Here is a 21,338-nt window from a genome sequence, read left to right on the forward strand (position 1 = left end):
CTGCCCACGTGGCTGGTAGAACAGGAAGGGGATGAGGGACGCTCAGAAGTGCAGATAGGTGCCTTTCACTTGGGTCCCTCTTACCCACTCCGCCTTTCTCTGGAAGCCTCCGCCCCCACCGCCTGTGCCCACATCTCCTAGGCAGGGACAGGAATCCGTGCAGGGGGACTAGCAGGGGCGGCAGGTACCAGTGAAACCTCCGATGGACCAGGCATAGATGACAATGTCCTGGGGCTGGAAGCCCAGGCGGTGGATGGCAAACTGAACTACCACATCCATGGCATTGGCCTCATTTTGTGGGAACGGTACCCCCTGCAGGAAGACGGGCAGATGCGGGACGGGTCAGCCAGAGGACAGAGATTTGTGACCCACTGTGTCCCTCTGCCTGTCACGGGAGGAGGGGCTGCAGCCCCCAGGGCGTCCCAGAACCCAGGTCACGGGCATGTGGAAGGCAGGCCTGCACGACAGGCACCAGCTTCCTTCTTCCCATGACTGACCAGAGGAAGACACACACGGTTCTGGGAAAGGACGGGTCTCCAGAGGTCTCACCGTGCTTCCAGCAAAGCCTGGATGATTCCAGCCCAGGACGGAGTAGCCAGCTGTAACACAGGGAGGGTGGAGAGCTGTGTGACTGTGGGGGTGGGGCACGGGGGTTGGGACAGGAGGGCAAGTATGATAAAGCCACAGGTAGTCCAGGGGAGGAATGTATGGTTAGCAGAGCCGGAGTGGACTTTCCCTCAGAAGTGAGAGACTCAGACCCCACCCTGATGAACTGGAGGTCAGGTGGGGAGGTCACAGCAGTGTGGGAGTGGACACAGTCAGGTCCAAAGGGTAGAGATAAGAGGTGTGAGTCATGGGCCTACCTTCCAGGGGTGTGGAGACACAGCCCACCTCATAGAATCCCGCATTTCCCTCACAGCAGATCACCTGGGGAGGAGACAGGAGGGCTGGGAGGGTGTTGGGGACAGCAGTCTGTACAACAGAGGCCAAGTGACTGCAGGTGCTGTGACTGCCCCTCAGGAGCTCAAGTCACCCGAAGAGACCACTTCCCCTGGGATGCCACCAGGGAGACCTCTAACAGGATGGGAGGAGGGGCCTGGAGACAGCCGGGGTGGAACCCAGGCCCCTGGGCCTACGACAGGCCTGCGACTCTCCTGGGTATGCAGACAGCTTTTATTCTCACTGCACTCCACGGTGCCCAAGCTGAGGCTGGGAGATGGTGACAGGTGGCAGAGTCAGCACTAGAAACCAACCCCCTGACTCACACGCAGCGCCTTCCCGGCCACCCTAAGGACAGACTGCTGGGGCCTGGCTACCTGGTTCAGGTCCCAGCACAGCTGCTCACCAGCTGTGAGAGTGCTGGCAGCTGCTCGGCAGACAACTCATCACCACAGAACGGACTCACGGACAGTAAGGACTCACGGACAGTAAGGACTAAATGTGTCTTGCACGTGGCAAATGCTATCTTTGCTTTCTTGGGACAAGGTCTAGGGAGGTAACTCAGGCTGGCCTGGAACTCAAAATCTTGCCTCGCCTCCTGAGACCCAGGCCCGCACCACCACCCACCTGCTGTTTGTCAGGGGCAGGGTCCTGTGCACCCTGGTCAGGCCCTGAACTCAGTGTGTAGCAGATCCTTAAACACCAGACCCTCTGCCTCCTCAGTGCTGGGATGGCAGTGTCGCCAAGCCAGGCTTTATGTCTGCTTCCTGCACACTAGGCCGGCTCTCTGCATCTCTAGCTCACATAACCAATCCTTTTCATTTCCCTTTCTGGTGCTCGTGACTGAACTCACGTGTACGTGTGTGTGTGTGTGTGTGTGTGTGTGTGTGTGTGTGTGTGTGTATGTATGCGTGTGCGCACACTACAGCGCTTGTGCCCAGCCTGCTGCCCTGGCTGTACTGCACACGCCAGGCTGGCAGACCGCTTCCAAGGATTCTCCATCTTCCCTCCCATAGGGGCACTGGGATTACAGCATCAACACGCCAGGCTTACACATGTTATGGAAGCCAGAACTCACATCCTCACACTTATATGGCAAAACTCCACCCACTGAACCATCAACCCAGCCCTGGCCTTGAACTCCTGATCCCTTGCTTCCACTCTTACAGACATGCACCCCGATTCTCAGTGTATGTGGGGCTGGGGATGAAACTGAAGATTTCATGTATGCTAAGCAAGTGCTCTACCACCTGAGAGACATCCCCATCACCGCGTACTCCACATGCTTCCCTCTCAGAGCTTTCCTATGAAGAGGTCCTTGGGTGGAGCTGGAAGACAGCATTATTTTATTCTTGTTTTTTTTTTTTTCCTTTCGAGACAGGGTTTCTCTGTGTAACAGCCTCAGCTATCCTTGAGCTCACTCTGTAGATAAGGCTGGTCTTGAACTCACAGAGATCTGCCTGCCTCTGCCTCCCAAGTGCTGAGATTAAAGGCATACAACACCACCATCCAGCTGGTTTTTTTGTTTTGTTTTTGTTTTTGTTTATGTGCATTGGTGTTTTATCTACATGGATGCCTATGTGAGGGTACAGGGTCACCTGGAACTGGAATTATAAACAGTTGTGAGCTGCTATGTGGGTGCTGGGAATTGAACCCAGGTCCTTTGGAAGAGCAGTCAGTACTCTTAACCACTGAGGCATCTCTCCAGTCCTGGATGGCATAATTCTTAATCATGGTCCCACAGCAAAGGCTCTGTAGCACTGGGGACCCCAGAGTCTCTACTGCCCCCTACCACCCTCTTTGGCTCCCTGCCCCTTCTCACCAGCTTCTGCCCCTGGGGCTCAGCCGTCCCCCGCCGGTCCACAAACATGGTGTCAATCTCGTTACCATCACAGGCCAGTAGTTTTGCCCGGCGCCCATTACACTGAGCAAGGGAGAATGCAGAGACCAGGTCATGAGAGGCAGGAGGCCACACCCCTAGGAGGGCGGGGCAGGAGGCCACACCCCTAGGAGGGCGGGGCAAGCAGCCGGTGGGAGCCTCACCTCTTCCACCAGCCGGGCCTGGCCCTGCAGCAGCACGGGCATGAGGGCCTTCTGGAGCAGGTACACAGAGCCTGGGTACAGCATCCGGCGTCCCAGGGTGTGTGCCACCAGGTAGCTGTGGGGACACGGGTTAGTGAACCCCAGCCCCCGCGGGCCAGGGACTGATCTCAGCACTTGCAGTCCGACTCCAGGGCATGCTAACCCTTTCCTCTGTCAACCCTTGGTGAAACCATGTGAACCTGTGTTCTCCAACCTTTCTATAAGATGTCCATTTTAGGGTTTTAGGAACGGGGACCATAGCTTAGTGGCAGAGTGCTTGCCTAGCACGTGTCAGCCCCTGGGTTTGAGCCCCAGCACTCTGAAAACAAACCAAAAATATTTCTATTGTGTCCCAGGACAATACAGATACACAGATCCCTCTAGACTTACAAAAGGTTAGGTCCTGAAAAAGCCATCACAAGTTGAAAATAACAGACCCACTGAACAAGATAGTGGAGATGCCCACAACACTGAAGAGCACTCCTGGCTGATGAGGGCTGTGGCTCATAGCCCCTCCCTGGTCCCACAGAACATGCTGCCTATCACTAGGCCAGAGAAAGAATCCAAAACTCAGAAGTTAAACTATAGCAAATTAGGGACTCCTTGGATATAATTCTGAGAGTTTTACGAGATAATTTCTAGGTACAATAAATAAATGCAGTTAGTAAATATTATTCTGTTAATGCACAAAAAAAACCATTTATTAAAAGTTCTCAAGGGCCAGTAAGATGGCTCACTTGGTAAAGGGATTTGCTTCCAGGCCTGACAACCTGAGTCCATTCAACCCTCGGTCCCACATGGTAAGAGGCACCACCAGGCGTACGTATGAGGCCACACATATGTACATAAGTAAATGTATTTAAGAGTTTAAGTCCTCAATAGGACCAGGTGATTACTGGTCAGTGGTGGAGCATTTGACTAGTATGCCCAGACCGTGGGTCCCACCCTCAGCACCATCCAAAGACAACAAAAGACTATGGTTTGTAATTCACTACAGCGATTTCCAGACTGACTAATACGGCCAGGTGTGGCAACACACACCTGTACTCCCAGCACTTGGGAGGATCAGGAACTCAGGGCTAGCCTTAGCTACAACACCAATTTGAGACCAGCCTGGGCTGCATGAGGCCGTGTCTCAAAAATAAAAATAAGACTCATCAATAGGTCAAGATCTGTACCCTGAAAGACACCAAACTGGATCACATTCCTGTCAGGGCAAAGACCGACCCCTGCTGCAATGTAACTGCGCACACGCAGGGCAGGCGGGTCTCTGAGTCTGAGGCCGGTCGCAAACCACCAGTGCCCACAACTGGTCTCTGGCTTTACTCTACCCACAGGTAGGCAGGGCAGGTGGCTACCATTCCCAGAGTTACCAGTTCATCTCAACAATTCTGTGAGGCAGGCTATTCAGATGGAGAAACTGAGGCACAGTGGGGGCCAAGGTGGGGAATGAAGGAGCAGATGGGCCAGACAACTGCACAGCGTCACACTAGAACCTGAGCCAGCACCAGCAAGGGTCTCCTCTTCTCCTCACTGCAACGCCTGCTGCCCCTCCGCAGACCCACTGGCACTCTGGCTCTCCGTGTGCTCCCCTGAAGCCTGGACCTCACAGGGCCTTTCCCCACGAGACAGCGCATACAGCACTGGACCCTACAGATGGCAGCTATTCTACAACCAAGTTCATGGTCCAGGGGCCTTGGCCTATACCCTCTCCCCAGCAGGCCTCCCCCGTTTCCGACCTGGTGATCTGACAAGGCAGCTTCTTGACCCTGTTGAGGAATGTGTCTGCCGTTCCCCGGTGCAGAGGCTCTGGGCGGAGCAGGGCCACACCCCTGCGGGAAGGGCCACCCCGGGACCCCTTCCTGAGGAAGAGAAGAAAGGAAAGGGAACAGGGTGAGGAGCAGCAGGCTAGACCGAAGATCAGAGGGATGAGAGAGACAGTGCCAACGAGGGGAAAGCAGGTAACTGGCGCCTCACCGGCTGCTGGGCTCCTCCCAGTGAAAGTCGACTGGCCAGCTCCTGAAGTCGAAGTTATAGTTGGCCAGCTGCCTCTGTGGTGGGTACAGAAAGGACGGAAGGAACAGAGAACTGAGAACTGAGGGGAGGTCCAGCTATCTACCCTCAACACTGCCATCATGCAGGGGCCTGCCCCCATATTCCAGGGAGACCGAGTGGAGGTCTGTGCTCTCACTTCCAGATGAAAAGATCTAATATGACCACAATATTGGGACAGGGCAGCTGCCTCCCCCGACCAGCTCATCTGTCCATCTCTAGAACTCTTCACTCAGCCTTCCTGAAAATCTAAAGCTGGGGTAGGGTGCTTGCTTAGCATGCATGATGCCCTGGGTTCAATTCCCAATGCTACCAAAAAACTGTTAAAAAGCCAGGAATGGTGGCGTATGCCTACAGCCAGCGTTCAGAAGCAGAGGAAGGAGGGCAAGCTGGTGGCAGCCTGGGATACAAAGTGAGTTTAGAGCTAGCCTGGGATGTGGAGTGAGATCCTATTTCAAGGATAGGTCATGGTAGCATATGCTGTGACCTCACCCAGAAGGCAAGAGGATCACCGGAAATACCAGGTCAGCCTGGGCTACATAGCATGACCCTGTCTTAAAACAAAAACAAAAACAAAAACAGAAACACAGAACTATCTAAGGCTGATCCACCCCAGGGGGTGCTTCTGTGCAAAGATGGGATGAGGCTGCTGGCCGCTGACCTGACGGTCCCATGACCGAGAGGACAGTCACAGCCACAGTGAGCTCCGTGCACCAGGCTCTTTTCCTCTCTTAGGGCCCCACGTCAAGGCACCCAGGGGCCAGTGCTACCCTGTAACCATCTGTGCCTACGTCTTCTTCCTGCTGCACTGGGCCACATGCTGTGGGCAGTGGGGCTGCATCTTCGTAATCCACTGTCCTCCCCCATACCCAGAGCTCCAAGGTCTCTATTTTGAGGATTATTTTTTATTTTTTGCTACAGAAATGTTTTTGACATTTTCAAAAATAACTTGACTAAGAAAGAGCAACAGGAAAAAAACGTACAAAAATATAAATGACAAAACAAAATACGAGGAGCAGAGCACATCCCAGCAGGCTTGGCTCAGACCCAGGTCTGGACTCAGCCACTTCCGTACTCCCACACAGGGCACTTAGCCTCTTTTTGCCTCTCCTTCCTCAGATGTAAAATTGAGGGTCATTATTTCCCCTCCTGTGGCAGCGATGGCTGGAAAGGGTGTGCTCGGCATGCCCTCACGCCCTGTAGAGCGTGATGACACAGCCTGTAAACGGTGGTATGACTTGACCATCAGCGCGGAGAAGGTGGTCATGGCTGATCCCTTCACTCTAGGAAGGGGCTTTATGAGGCCCTACAGCCCCATCTCAAAGATCACCACACTCCAGTAACAGCAGGCCTGGCACACGGTGCCCTGCCGGCAACACTCTGCTGCTGGGCACAAGAGTAGACGCACCTGCCCAATTGGTTCTATCCCCAAACAAAGCCAGTGTGGTGTTCAAGGCACACAACAAAATGAACACGGAGCTGAGCCTCTGAGACAGAAGGTTCTTTTTCTCGAGATACTGCGGAGGCTTCTATGTTTAGACAATTCTTGAGCATGGATGTGGAGAAGGAGTGGAATGTTCTAGCAGAATAGCCATTAGACACTTAGAAAGCGTATGGCAGTGTGCAGTAGAGACCCAGCAGAAGCCGGTGCCTCGAGCTGGGCTGCGGGGAGCAGGACACACTGTCACCCTTCAGAGGATCCTCACCTTGTTTTCTGCAGACTGGTTCCGATGTGTGGCTTCCAAGATGGTGATGAACTGTCGGTACTGGGGGTTGGTCCAGCGGCCGATGCCTGGGGAAAGAGGATAGAAAATTACAGGTAAACTGGGAAGCCAGATACCAAGGAATTAAGAGAAGAACTGGAAATGGATGAGGAGGCTCTGGAAGAAGAAAGGAGAAGAAATCTAGGGCTTCTCACATGGGGAAACAGAACTTCCCCCACACAGCCACTGGCTGCAGGATCCTTCTCCTGCGAGTCTTCAGGTTTTATTGTTTTAATTAGCATTATATTATTATTATTATTATTATTATTATTATCATTATCTTATATTGTGTGTATGTGTATGTGTGTTTGAGTGTGGGCGTACAAGTGCCACAGCAGGAGTACGGAAAGCCCAGGACACCTTCAGGAGTCAGCTCTCTGTTTCCACCGTGGGATCTGGAGACTGAACTCAAGTCACCAGGTTCCTGCGAGTACTTTTACCGGCTAAGACATTCCACCAGCCCTTTTGGTTCTCTGTTTGTCTGGGTTTTTCTTTTTCTGAGACATGATCTCACCATGTAGCTGTCCTGGAACTCACTATGTCATAAAGGCTGGCCTGAGAGACCCACCTGCTCTCAGTCTCCCGGGCCCGGAGATCCCAGGCTCGCATCACACGTCACCTGACCCTTCGGTTTATTTCTTTTGTTTTGTTTTTGAAACAGGGTTGTGCTCTGTGCCCCAGGCTGGCCTGCAATTCATTATACAGGATAGGATGGCCTAGAGCTCTCAGCAATTCTCCTGCTTCAGCATCCCAGGTGCAGGGGGCCTGACAGTTTCTTTCTCTGCCTTGCAGAACGCTCACCCTACCGATGTCAGGAGTCCCCCTGCTAACAGTGGCTTCCCTCCCGTCCTCTTCAGTGTTCCCAAGCTTGCTCTCTGTGTGCTCCTAACCCTGCCCCTGTGCCAAGGCCTCGCTCCCCGCCACTTCCCCACCTTCACTCCCTGCATCTGCCCCACGGACTCTCGCTGCCTCCTGGCCCACCCTGTCCACTCCACTCCTGGAGCTGCTGCTAGCTTCCTTTCTCTCCAAAGGCAGCTGGTCTCAGTGGTGACGCCTCTCAGGAGGAGGCGCAAGCTCTAAATTTCCCCCTCCCTGACCCAGCAGGTGCTGTGTGCCAGGGACATCCTACCTACACAGACAGGCAGGCAGGCAGGAGGACACAGCTCCTGGCCCCGAAGGCTGGCACTGTGCTGGAGGTGGGTGGGACTGGGAAAAGACAACAGCCAGCCAACAGGAGATGTCAGAGGGCAAGCGCCACAACGAAACCGAACCCGGGCTCCGCAGTATCGACACGACACTGAGAGAGGGTCCTGTGGAGTGGCACTTATGCCACACTAGGTATTGCAGCAGGGCGTGGTGGGGCCATCTGTAATCCTGGGCTAGCCACGGACAGCACACAGTTCTGTGTTCCTGTTGTTGTTGTTTGTTTTTTGAGACAGGGTTTTCTGAGTAGCCCTGGCTGTCCTAGAACTCACTCTGTAGACCAGGCTGGCCTCAACTCAAGAGATCTACCTGCCTCTGCTTTCTAAGTGCTGGGATTAAAGCATATACCACCACCACCTGGAAAAATACAGTTAAAAATACACATAAGAGGCCATAGAGACGGTTTGGTGGTTAAAAGCACTTGTTGCTCTTCCAAAGGACACGCGTTCAATTCCCAGAACCTACATCAGGTGGCTCACGGATGCCTGTAACTCCAGCTCCAGGCATCTGATGTCTGCTGGCCTCCAAGAGAATCTGCACACACGATATACAAAGGCAAATCCAGGCACACATGCCCACATTAATAAAAAGTGAATAAACAATCTTTTTTTAAAAATGCAAAGTATTGAGCTAGAAAGATGGCTCAGTGATTAAAAGCACATATTGCTCTGGGCGCCTTTAATCCCAGCACTCGGGAGAGAGAGCCAGGAGGATCTCTGTGAGTTCGAGGCCAGCCTGGTCTACAAAGCAAGTTCCAGGACAGCTAGCGCTGTTACACAGAAAAACTCTGTCTTGAAAAACTAAGGGGGAAAAAAAAAGAAAAGAAAGGAAGGAAGGAAGGAAGGAAGGAAGGAAGAGAAAAAAAAAGAGCACATACTGTCTCCCTGAGGACCCAAGTTTGGCTCCCAGCACCCACATCAGGTGGCTTACAACCAACTGCCTGTGACTCCAGCCCCAGGGTCCCCTGACTCCTCCGGCCCCTTCTGGCCCCTGCACTCATGCACAGAGACCTATATACAGACACCACATACATCAGTGATATTTTTTAGTGCAAAGTAAGCACGTAGCTATCACTCAGGTCAAGAAAGAGAACACTGGGCTCATGAGATAGCTCAGTGGTTAAAAGCACTTGCTTCCCTCGCAAAAGACCAGAGTTCAGTTCCCAGCACCCACATCAAGTAGCTCATAACCAACTGAGATTCTAGCTCCAGAGGATCTAGCAACCTCATCTGGCATTCACCGGCACCCCACACACACATGCTTAACCCCCAACCCTCCCCACCCACTCCCCCCACACACAGACAAAATTTAAAAAATGGGTAAAAATCAAAATGGAGCCATCTCCCACCAGGGGTCTCCCCAGCCTGTAATGCCCCCAGCAGACTTTTGAGAGAACCACACTGTTATGTCTTTTGGGTCTCATCAATACATATGCTTACACACTTATTCACTTATTGAGGTAGAGTCTCACCATGTAGCCCAGGCTGGCCTGGAATTCATCAGCTTCCTGCCTCACTCTTACCCAAGCACTGGGATTAGAGAACACATGCTCATGCTTCTTCTGAACCTTTTGTAAGTGAAAACTTAGCATCATCCGCCTAACAATGTGTCTGTATGTGTGGCTACACCACCAGATAACTTCATGCATCTTAAAGTTTGCGGCCCTGGTGCTGTCTCCAGCTAAGAATTATTTAACTGAAGCCGGGCGGTGGTGGCGCATGCCTTTAATCCCAGCACTCGGGAGGCAGAGCCAGGCGGATCTCTGTGAGTTCGAGGCCAGCCTGGGCTACCAAGAGAGTTCCAGGAAAAGGCACAAATCTGCACAGAGAAACCCTGTCTCAAAAAACCAAAAAAAAAAAAAAAAAAGAATTATTTAACTGGCGTATGCTGTATTCTTGTTCACATACACTGCTTATGCACACGTGGGATGTATGACATAAGCCACCTGAAGAAAACCTCAAACCCTTACACCACTCTCAGTTATTCCCTGCAGGGCCCAGCCCCAATCTATGTTTGCAGAAAGTGTTTATCTAGTCATAGATCCAAAGCAGGCTCCTCCCCACCTACCTCGGAGGCAAGCCACACCTGCCAGCAGCAGCAGCAATGTCCCGGCGTAGTGAGAAAACGGCACCACTTTGGACAAACTCAAGTAACCTGGGAGGAAGAGAGACAATATGAGACGCTCTCACAGGGCCACTGGGCAATTCTTCCCAGTTTGCCCACAACCTCTATCCCAGACGCTCTCTTTGGGTTAGCCATTTTCTTAGAGCAGTGGTTCTCAACCTATGGGTTGTGAACCCTTTGGCAAACCTCTGTCTCCAAAAATATTTACATCACGATTCGTAACAGTAGCAAAATTAGTTATGAAGTAGCAACAAAAATAATTTTATGGTTGTGGGTCACCACAACATGAGGAACTGTGTTAAAGGGTCTCAGCATTAGGAAGGTTGAGAACCACTGTCTTGGGGGGAAGACTCCAGGTTTAAGAGGGAAGTTGAGCCATCCTCACAGGACCCCTTCCTCTTTGGGGAGTTGATTCGTCTGCCAGTGAACTGCCCGCTTCCTCCCCCACCACTTTTGAAAGCACACTGACCTTTCCTGTACAAGTAGAAGAAGGCGAGGGGAGAGGAGTAATAAGAGATGGACCAGAAGACTGAGGCCTGCAGCAGAGACGGAGACAGGCAATCAGTACGCCTATGCACACACTGTCCTGCCTCTCCAGGCTCTGAGAAGGGGGACCTTGGAGTCCACACGCTAAGCAACTGCTCTGTTCATGACATCATGCACACAGCAGGGACGCAAACATCTGTTGCAGGTGGTGTGTCAGAGCACAGTGGAGGCTGACATAATTTCGTCACACTGAAAACACCAGCCTCTCTGTCTACTCGAGTTAATCAAGCCTTCATAGTTGGCCCCACTCAAGAGAGTCCTAGACTTTGTCCCCAAGAGATGCAAAAAACGTCACCATAGGAACTCTGCCAGAGAGAACAGCTGCCTCTGCAGCCAGAGGGTTAGCTGCCAGGGAGGACAGGTCCCCAGGGTCTGCAGGCTCAGAGACCTGCAGACGATCCCAAGGGTAAACAGATTATCCTCAGGGCTCAAACTGCTCCAGAAAAAGCTTAGGTACATAAAGGGGGAGTTCCCAAGAGGGAATACCAACTGTATGCCGGTGTGTATGTGTTAGCAAGTTCTTCTGCACAGAGCTCAGAGCACTCCCCTCCACCTCCTGCAGTGCTGCCTTCTCCCAGGCTGCAGAGGAGTAGCAACCCGAGAGCAGCTGGGTCTGACAAGAATCACTGAATCGCAGATGTAGGGCGGACTTACCAGTGCCAGGATCCTGTCAGCATGCTTCTCCAGGGCATAGGGCTGATAATATGTATCCTGCCAAAACAGATGGCCTGTTAAGGACCCTGCCAGCTGTCAGGCCCTCCCTTCCTTCCAGAAGCCCTAATGTGTGCCACCTTGCTCTCGCCTCCCTGGCCATTTCTCTTGGGATACTCTTGGCCTCTCCTGACACTGAGCCTGACTTCTCACCTCTGACCCTGAAAAACAATCAGAGGGTGCTGGACTTGGAAGCAAAAGTGAAAGCAGCATTTGGGAGACTGACTCTTTTCCAAAACCCCGATATAAATATGATTGTGTGTGTATATGGGGAGAGGGTAAGAGTGGACATGAAAGACTCCCTGGCAATTCTAAGAGAGAAGGAATAGCATTTGACATAAGTTGATTCGGGAAGAATGTGGCTAGGTGTGGGCACTTGGAAAAGCTCCTAAACATAATTTGCAACCAATAAAAAGGGAAGAGAATGTTTGGAGGGTGGACCACCACCACCTGCAGCTGTGGTGAACGCAACGACCCTGGTCTTCAGGCTAGGTCTGTGGGTTCGAGTTGCACAAGTGGATACATGACATGCAGAAGTCATTTTGAAAATGAAAAGTCAAGTTAAAGAGAAAGTCAACAGAGCCTAGGGGAGGAAGAAACTGGGAGTCTATGGGCAAAAGCCGTCAGCGCGCGCAGGCGACTCCAGACTCAACTGGGACCAGCCATGAACCCTGACGGGCAGGGTCGGAGGACGCGGAGGGGGGACAGCAAGCACTAGCGGTGAGAGTGAGCAGGAGTTGCTCCAAAGCCGTGAAGGGAGGCGACGGCTGGCCCAGCGTGACCGGGAGCGGGGAAGCACCCACAGGCGGACTGCGCGGCCGCCGCTTGACAAGCGGCCTCCCCCGCTTCCGACAGTGGACGCGTCCAGGCCGCGGAGGACCCGCGCGGTTTGGACCGCACCATGTTCCCAGCCGGGGGGGACTCGACTCACCCAGGAGCTGGAGGAGGGGGCGGGGACGGCAGTGGGAGGCTCAGAAACGCTGGACGCGGCCCGATCCGTCTCCCTCTCCCGGTAGATCTTGTAGAGCCGGGGGCCGAGGACGCAGCTCAGCAGCTTCGCCATGGCCCGAGCTCGGGCCGCTGCTCCTCGGCCTCAGGTCCCCACAGGCCCCGCCCTCGGCCTCCGAGGCGCTGAGTGCGTGACGTCAGCACGTACCGGCTCTTCCCCGTGGCCGGTCCGGCCGGACGTTCGCGCCGCGAGAGAAGAGTTCCGCGCAGTTGGACCTAAGGTGCTGCGACATGCAAGGATTAGCCAGAGGCATTCTGAACGTGGAGAGTTAAAAAACGTCCCGGCGTGATTAAATCTCCACCCCCCCCAACCTAACTTTTAATATCAGCATGCTCTAGAGTCTAGCGACTGGAGATGTAGCTCAGTGGTAGAGTACTTGCCTACCATGCTGAAAGCCCTGGGATTACACACACACACACTCACACACACACACACTCACACACATGCATACACAGAGAAAGAGAGAGACACACACAGACACACACAAAAAAGAGAGACACAAAGACACACACATGAAAGACCCCCGAAGGCAGTCTTCCCTCAGGAGAGACCCTCGCCTCCAAGGAAGACACCGAGACCACGAATCAGATGCAAACAGCAAGAGGCTTTATTCAGGAACACGGGTACCCGGGGCGACACAGACTCTCGAGAAGCTCAAGGGACTGGCGCGCCCACGGGCTGGAGCAGAGGGTTTTTATAGGGTCGGGCACGGGTACAGAAACAAGAAGCCCGGTTACAGAGTTTTGATTGGATGATGCAAATGAGGCCAGTTCTGATTGGATGATTCATATGAGGCCAGGTTCGAACCCAGGTCAGCTCGTGGTTTCTCCCCGAGCTCGCCCACCCCTAGCTTCTGTCTAGGGTACAGGGTGTTTTTCTGACCTTTTAGTTCCTTGCTCTGGGGCCTGGTGGCTAAGTACAAATGTTCTGTTTATCCCATGTCCGTTAACTGAACTCCTCAGTACCTCTCAGGCTTTATTCATAAGCAGCTGAGCTAAGCTATGTTAGGCGGGGAGGCTGGGGGTCTTTCACACACAGAGAGCCAGACACGGGGATGTAGCTGTTAGAAGAAATACCAGGATTATTATGAAGAATTCATAATAATTTAAAAAGTTATTGAAAGAGGTAATCCACCAGGTGTAATGGCACACTTCTTTTATCCCGGCACTCAAGAGACAGAGACAGATGGTTCTCTGTGAGTTCCAGGACACCCTGGTCTACAGAGTGAGTTCCAGGCCAGTCAGGGCTACATAGAGAGACCCTGTCTCAAAGTGCTAGGATTAAACGCGTGTTTCATCACCACACTAGCTCTTTTTCAAATTTAAAAAAAAATTTTTTGTATGTGTGTATGTGTGTGTGTCCACATGTGCACACAGTCTGCATGTCGTAGAGTTTTGGGTTAATGGCATTGGCAAAGGAGATTTCAAGACAGCCTGGTATTGACTCTGTCTTGTGGTTGTTAGTGGTCACTCTTGTGCAGATGTATAATGAAAAGGAGCAAGCCAGTAAGCAGCACTCCTCCTTGGCCTCTGCATCAGCTCCTGCCTCCAGGTTCCTGCCCTGCTTGGGTTCCTGTCCCGACTTCCTTTGATGATGAACTGTGATGTGAAGTGTGAGTCAAATAAACTCTTTCCTCTCCAAGTTGCTTTGGTCATGGGGTTTCATCACAGCAATAGAAACCCTAACTAAGACACTTGGTTAGCCCCCCCCCCCCCCCGCCCCTACCCTCCCCCCTTTGTTTTGTTTGTTCGTTCTTGAGACAGGGTCTCACTATGTAGATCTGGCTGTCCTGTACCAGGCTGGCCTCTAACTCACAGAGACCTGCCTGCCTCTGTCTCTTGAGTGTTGGGATTAAAGGCGCATACCACCATACCTGGCTTAGTTAGGGTTTCTATTGCTGTGATGAACACCATGACCAGAAGTAGCTTGAGGAAAGGGTTTATTTCATCTTCTACTTCCACATCCCTTCTACTTCCATCACTGAAGGAAGAACTTCAAGAAGCAAGCCGGGTGGAGGCAAACACACTTAATCCCAGCAATTGGGAGGCAGAGGCAAGTGGATCGCTGAGTTGAGGCCAGCTTGGTCTACAGAGCAAGTTCTAGGACAGCCAGGGCTATACTAGAAGCCCTGTCTCAAAAAAAAAAAAATCATTCTTCCCACAGGGCCCTAGGGTGTATAGTTGTCATTAAAAACTACCCAGTGAAGTGGGGAGCAGCGGGCAGGGATGAGAGGAGAACAGGGAGGTGAAACTGTGGTTGAGATGTAAAGTAAAGATAAATAAATAGCAAAAAACTAGTCAGCACATTGTACGTGAAAGTCAGAGGACAGTTCTGGGGATGCAGTTCTCTCCATCCCCCGTGTGGATCCTGAGGACTGAGCTCAGGTTGTTTGGCTCCTTGGCGAAGGCCTTTATCCATTGAGATCCACCTCACGAGCCCAAAAGAAAATAACTAAGTGGCTGGCAATATCCCCAGTGACAAGGAACTTGCCCTATGTTTGAAATAAGTAACTAGCTATTCATAGCGATGCATGCCTGTCCCCTCACCTCACCTTGGAAGGTAGAAGTAGGGGATCAAGAATTCAAAGTCATCCCTAACTACGAAGTGGTTTTAAAGCCAACCTGGACAACTTGAAACCCAGGCTAAAAACAAAACAAACAAACTAACTAACTAAATATAAATAATTAGATGTGTATACAGGTCTGCTTCTGAATCTAGGCACCTATGAATAATCCAGATCCCTGCTGTATTTCTCCTTGAGTAACAGCTAAAGACACTCCTCAAGGGTCCTGGAACAGTCAATGGGATGCCAGGTAACCACAGGAAAGGTCATTTGGATCACTTATGAGCACTGCCTGGATGTACAGTTTTGTCCTGGGTTCCAAGGAGAGAACAGACAGAGTCATTTGGCTCACGGTCGATGTCTCGGGATAGACGAGAAGCCACAGAAGGCTTCTAGGCCGAGAAGAGGTAGACATCTGGGATTCCTTACACAGGAGCAGCTTGCACCAGGACCTGACTCCAAGAACTGAAAGATAAAGGTTCCTTTTCCCCCAGAAGACATGCAACTGAGCTTTATCTCCCCCACATTCTCATTCCCCCAGAGGCCCAGTGGAGTGTGGGCCTTTATCTGTGCTCTGCTTCCTCCCTGGAAACACCAGGTCTTTGGAGCAGGAGAACTTGGCAGGCTCTCCCCATGGCAGTCACAGTCACCCTCCTCCTCCTCCTCCTGTGCTTGTGTGGGCACCCCCAGGCTGCTGCAGGTAAGGGGCAGGAGGTGGGGGATTCTGCAGCTATTCGAAAAGTTGGGAGGGACTGCTTTTTTTTTTTTTCTCCATAGCACTTCTGAAAATGTACATGACTCAAGAAGACAGACTTACCTTGTTTGAATTCTCTTTGCTTTTAGTCCTGGAGAGACCCAGAGGCACCATGGGCCTAGTTATATACAGTTCCCTGTATTTTGAAAAATATAAGTATTAGGTCTGGGGGTGTAGCTCAGAGAGTTCTTGCCTAGCACTCAGAGCTCTCAGTTCATCTCCAGCCAAGAGTTTGATCCCTATCACCACATAAATGGGGGGTGCTATGCCTATCATCCCAGAATTTGAGAGGAGACAGCAAGACCAGGAGATCCAGGTAATTCTCAGCTACATAGTCGATTTGAGGATACAAGATGAGGGTCTTGCTATGTGGTTGTGGTGGTGAATCTTCCAGCACACATATCTCTAGGCAGGTCTGTGAGGGCATTTCCAGAGAGTTTTAACTGAGGGTGGGAGAGCTACCTAAAATGTCAGTGGCACCATCAAGTGGGCTGGGGTCCTAGACTCAATAAAAATGGGGAAAGGATAAAGCCAGTAGAGCATAGGCGGTCCCCTCTTTCTGCTCCTAAGTCCATCCAGATGTAAGCATGTTTCTACCATCATAAACTTCCCGCTACGATGGACTGTGTTCCTTAAACCGTGAGCCAAGATAATCTAAGTGGTGGTGCACACCTTAATCCCCACACTCTGGAGGCAGAGGCAGGCAGAGCTCTGAGTTCAAGGCCAGCCTGGTCTACAGAGTGAGTTCCAGGACAGCCAGGCTGTTACACAGAGAAACCATGTCTCGTAAAAACCTAATAATAGCCGGGCGGTGGTGGCGCACGCCTTTAATCCCAGCACTGGGAGGCAGAACCAGGCGGATCTCTGTGAGTTCGAGGCCAGCCTGGACTACCAAGTGAGTCCCAGGAAAGGCGCAAAGCTACACAGAGAAACCCTGTCTCGAAAAAACAAAAAACAAACAAACAAAACACACACACACACAAAAAAAAACTAATAATAATAATAATAATAATAATAATAATAATAAGTAAAAATAAATAAATCTTATTCTCTTACGTTCCTTTAGCCAGCTATCTTGTCAGATCAGTAAGAAAAACTCCCAGCAGTCCAGGCTAGTCTTGAACACTCAGCTCAAGCATCCCTCCTTCCTCTGCCTCCTGAATGCTGTGACTACAGGTGTGTGCCACCACACCCATCTTACAGTTTTCCTTATTTTTTTTTTTATTATCTGTTTGTTTTGAGACAGGGCATTGCTTATTAATTGCCTTGGCTGGCCTGGTGTTTATATATATTCCAACCCTTCTTCCTCAGCCTCCCGAGTGCTGGTATTACAGGCATGTGCTATCATACCTGGCCTAGTTCCCTGCAGAAAATAAAAGATGAGCAGATGTTTAAAGAGATAAGGGCTTTCACCAACCACTGCAGCCTATTTATGTCCTGACTCAGAGCCTCTCACTGGCAAGGAAAAATGGAAAGCCCTTTACATTCTTTACTCCACCATCCCCACCCCATCCTCACTCTTCCTGGGACTCAGGTATTCCAGGGTAGCTTTGAACTCCTTAAGCAGCTGAGGATGACACCGAACTTCTGATCTTCCTGTCTCTGGATGGCTGGATCCCAGGCGTGCACCAGCATGCTCAGTTTATGGGTTTATGCAGTGCTGGGGACCAGGGTGGGTGCTTCATGCACACCAGGCAAGCATTCTTCGAGCTGAGCCCAGAGCCATATTCCCAGTCTGTGAGAGGCTTTTGTTCTCTTTCAGTGCTGGGTATGGAACCCAAGACCTCAGGCAAGCACTTAACCAACTAAGCTATACCCCAGCCCACGTCCCTTTCCTCTTAGCAGTCACTTGAGAAATGTGTTCACCAGTTAAACCAGTGCTTGGAGACCCCAGAAGGAAAGGAAGGCAGGCGTGAGAGGTGAAGCGGGGCCTTGCTGGAGGCATGGACAGCTCTCGTGACATCACCGTTTCTCCACAGACAGCATCCAGACCGTCTATGTGGTCTCAGGGGAGTCAGTGGAGCTGCCATGTCCTTCACCACCCTCCCTACGTGGGGGCCAGCTCCTAACCTGGTTCCGCAGCCCTGCAGAAGGCTCCTCCACCATCTTGGTGACCCAGATCCAAGTAGACAGGCCAGTCTCAGATCTGGGGAAACCTGAAAATGATTCAAGGTTCAAACCTCTTGGGAACTATTCCTTATTGCTGGAGGGGTCCAGGGATGAAGATGCTGGGCGGTACTGGTGCACTGTGATGGATCAGAACCACAAGTACCAGAACTGGAGGGTGTACGATGTCTCCGTGCTCAAAGGTGAGTGGGGTGCGAAGACCTCTCTGGACTCTGGAGACTAGGGAAGACCACACAAGAAACTGAGGTGTCCCCGTCTCTTGCCAGGATCCCAGTTCTCTGTGAAGTCTCCAGATGGCCCCTCTTGCTCTGCCCTCCTGTGCTCTGTGGTCCCCGCCAGGCGTCTGGACTCTGTGACCTGGCTAGAGGGGAGGAATCCCGTGAGAGGACACGCTCAGTACTTTTGGGGAGATGGGGCTGCCCTGCTATTGGTGTGTCCTGGAGAGGGGCTTCCTGAGACCAGGGGCCGCAGGCCGAGGAACATCCGATGCCTTATGCCTCAGAACAAAAGATTCAGCTTTAGTCTGGCAGGTAAAATGAGGGAGGGAATAAAGAAACAGAAGGGCTTCTCTCTGGCACATCTCTCAAGGTTGGAAAAGGAGGCAAATCAGGCCAGGCCGAGAGTCACTTCCCTGTAGGAGAAGGGTTTTTTTCCCACTTCATTGACCAAATCTACCATAAAGAAGGGTTGATTAGCCGGGGCAGTGGTGGTGCACACCTTTAATCCCAGCACTCAGGAGGCAGAGCCAGGTGGATTTCTGTGAGTTTGAGGCCAGCCTAGTATAGAGAATGAGATCCAGGACAGACACCAAAGCTACCCAGAGAAACCCTGTCTCGGAAAAAACAAACAAACAAACAAACAAAAAAAAAAAAAGAAGAAGGGTTGATTAAACCAACTTCCTGGAGGAACAGGCCAGACTAGGACCTACTTTGGAGGGATATACCACTGTTTAGAAAGGAGTTAGTCTAGGGGTGAAGAGAGAGCTCTGCTAACTAAAGTGATGTAACACAAACATTAGAATCCAAGTTTGAACTCAGAAGCCACATAAAAAAAGCCATTCATGGTAATGCATGCCTGTAACCCCAACACTAGGGAGACAACAGCCAGATGGACCCCTGGACCCTCAGGCCAGATAGTCTGGACTGCATCGTGCCTTCCAGGCCAGTGAAAGACCTTGTCTCACAAATAAGGTGAACATCTCCTAAGGAATAACACCTGAGGTTGACCTTTAGCCTCAGACACATGCATGCACACACACACACACACACACACACACACACACACACACACACAGGAAGAAATAGGCTGATCTAAGCAGGGCATGGTGTCACGTGCCTCCTAGCACTTGGGAGGTAGAAAGAGTATCAGAAGTTTAAGGACAGCCTTGGGTTTATAGTGAGTTCAAAGCCGGCCTGCACTGCATGTGACCCTGCTTCTTTAAAAAAAAAGAAAAAAGCATCAAAATAAAAGACATAGGCCTGTGCCTTTAATCCTAGCTCTCAGGAGGCAGAGGCTGTCAGTGTTTGAGTTCAAGGCCAGCCTGGTCTACATAGCAAATTTCAGGCCAACTAGGGCTATATAGAGGCACTGCCCAAAAAAGAAAGATAAGAAATAGGCCAGTATATGAGCCAAGCATGGTGGTACACACCTGCAGTCCCAGGACTCGGGAGGCTGAGGCAGGAGTTCAAGGCCAGTCTGGACTGCATGAGACCCTGTCTCAAAAACAAATGAAAGAAACAGACTAACCTATTACTTCTGTGGACTCTTCCATAGCAGAGAGGAAGTGCGTAGGGATTTTGGGGATGCTGACTTCTGTAGAAGGGGCCCATATACGGTCATATAATGGCCTATTGACTGGGAAGACAGAAGCAGAAAGTGTATAATTGTTATACAAAATAGAAGGCCATTATACAGAGAATGAATGTTACTAGATGTAGAATAACCCATTTGTAAGTCAGAGAGAGGAGCAAAAGGCCGTTGTTCTAAGAGAGAAAGATGTTGGCGAGGCCTAGAGGATGAATACGTGAATGGGTGGATAAGGGGCTGAAGAGATGGAAACTGCAAAGCGTTCTTTTTGTTTTTCTTTTTCCATTTTCATGTGTGTGAGATGCATGCCTGTATGCATCTTTGCATGTGTGTGGGTACACATATATATGTGTACCCATGTACATGGGTGTGCAAGCATGCGGAGCCTAAGGTTGATGTCTGGAATCTGTTGCTCTTCCATCTTATTCAGTGAAGCAGTGTCTCTCAGTCAAACCCAGACTGGTTGATAAGGCTAGTCTCACTAGCTAGCTTGCTCCGGAGACCCCTGTCTCTGCCTTCGGAGGCTGGAATCACAGGTGGGCTACCATGCCCACCCAGTATTTACATGGTTTCTGGGGATTCAAACTCCCATCCTCACACTTGTGTGGCAAGCATGCTAACCACTGAGCCATCTCTCCAGCCCCTGTCTTTTTGTTTTTGATTTTTATGGTAGTATCTCACCTTGGAGACCTGGTTGGCCTGAAATTCACTACGTAGACCAGGTTGGCCTTGAACTTTCCCCTGTTTTTTTTTTTTTTTTTTTTTTGCTTTGAGACAGGCTTTCATGTAGCCCAGGCAGGCCTCCAGCCCCCTGTGCAGACGACCTCAACCCCTTATTCTCTCATATCCACCTCCCAGGTGCAGGCATTACAGGCATGCGTCATGGTGCCCAGCTGCAACGCTTTACTTTTTCTTGAAAATGTAAATTTTTGCGAGAGAAGTTATGGCTAGGATGTGCCCTGGAATCAGCTGTCCCTGTGTGACAGGAACTGGGGCCACTCTCTCTGATGTTAGCCCCTGGAGTCCGTAAGCAAAGTCACAGGGCAGTGTATGCTGGAGGTAGGGGCCTCCTGAGTATTTTCTGTAGTAAAATCCCACTGGACTGTGGGGGAAGCCACGACTCACTCAGGACTGCCTCTCCACTGGCTGCTCAAGACAGGAGACCAGACCTTTTTGTAGATGACATCACAGGATGGTTCTACTTCCTTCCAGCAGCGACAGGCCCCCTCACTACCTGTCATTCTTGTCTTACTTTCGTGGCAGCTTCCACAGAACCTTCTCCCACAGTTTGTGCCTCTGTCCCGAGCTGGGATGTGCCCCGGGTACTGATGCTGTTGTTCACAGTGGGCCAAGGAGTCACCATCATAGTCCTCAGCATTGTGCTCTGGAGGCGGAGAGCCCAGAGGTCTCCGGACAGAGGTGAGTCTTTCCCCAGAGATGCCACGTGGGTGTGAGGCAGAGGATTGGGCTCTGGCCTGTCTGCTCTAGGGGAGGGGTGGCAAGGAACACGTCCCTGGATTATCTGGTGACTTCTACACATCATATGGCTTCTTTTCCCCAGAACCCTCAATTCCTCACTTCAAACCTGAAGTCCAGGTCTATGAGAACATCCACTTGGCCCGCCTTGGGTAAGAAACTACAGAGGCTTAAATCCCAGAG

The 21,338-nt window shown here is 51.3% G+C and overlaps 2 protein-coding genes across 2 annotated transcripts; one reads left to right on the forward strand and one right to left on the reverse strand.

Moving 5' to 3' along the window:
* Nucleotides 1-48: 48 nt before the first annotated feature.
* Nucleotides 49-12,572, reverse strand: Abhd16a (abhydrolase domain containing 16A, phospholipase). Its single transcript, XM_059282152.1, has 12 exons — nucleotides 12,352-12,572; nucleotides 11,364-11,420; nucleotides 10,633-10,699; nucleotides 10,107-10,193; nucleotides 6,780-6,865; nucleotides 4,999-5,072; nucleotides 4,761-4,883; nucleotides 2,983-3,097; nucleotides 2,762-2,863; nucleotides 864-927; nucleotides 550-599; nucleotides 49-312 (listed from the first exon to the last, which is right to left on the reverse strand). The coding sequence occupies exons 1-12, from the start codon at nucleotides 12,481-12,483 to the stop codon at nucleotides 169-171; spliced, it is 1,101 nt and encodes a 366-aa protein (XP_059138135.1). The 5' UTR covers nucleotides 12,484-12,572; the 3' UTR covers nucleotides 49-168.
* Nucleotides 12,573-15,625: 3,053 nt separating this feature from the next.
* Nucleotides 15,626-21,311, forward strand: Ly6g6f (lymphocyte antigen 6 family member G6F). Its single transcript, XM_059243868.1, has 5 exons — nucleotides 15,626-15,692; nucleotides 17,726-18,055; nucleotides 18,140-18,403; nucleotides 20,943-21,098; nucleotides 21,241-21,311. The coding sequence occupies exons 1-5, from the start codon at nucleotides 15,626-15,628 to the stop codon at nucleotides 21,309-21,311; spliced, it is 888 nt and encodes a 295-aa protein (XP_059099851.1).
* The last annotated feature ends 27 nt before the right edge of the window (nucleotides 21,312-21,338 follow it).

Source organism: Peromyscus eremicus, chromosome 16_21 (genome assembly GCF_949786415.1).
Source record: "Peromyscus eremicus chromosome 16_21, PerEre_H2_v1, whole genome shotgun sequence".
Classification (NCBI taxonomy): Eukaryota; Metazoa; Chordata; class Mammalia; order Rodentia; family Cricetidae; genus Peromyscus; species Peromyscus eremicus.

Coding starts and splice junctions, on each gene's coding strand:
- Abhd16a (XM_059282152.1), bottom strand. CDS start 12,483: ATGGCGAAGCTGCTGAGCTGCGTCCTCGGCCCCCGGCTCTACAAGATC. Junction 6,866..10,106: donor AGGTGTGGCTTGCCTCCGAG/GTAGGTGGGGAG, acceptor CTCTTTCCCCAG/GCATCGGCCGCTGGACCAAC. Junction 5,073..6,779: donor ACCAGTCTGCAGAAAACAAG/GTGAGGATCCTC, acceptor TACCCACCACAG/AGGCAGCTGGCCAACTATAA.
- Ly6g6f (XM_059243868.1), top strand. CDS start 15,626: ATGGCAGTCACAGTCACCCTCCTCCTCCTCCTCCTGTGCTTGTGTGGG. Junction 15,693..17,725: donor GCACCCCCAGGCTGCTGCAG/GTAAGGGGCAGG, acceptor GTTTCTCCACAG/ACAGCATCCAGACCGTCTAT. Junction 18,056..18,139: donor CGATGTCTCCGTGCTCAAAG/GTGAGTGGGGTG, acceptor GTCTCTTGCCAG/GATCCCAGTTCTCTGTGAAG.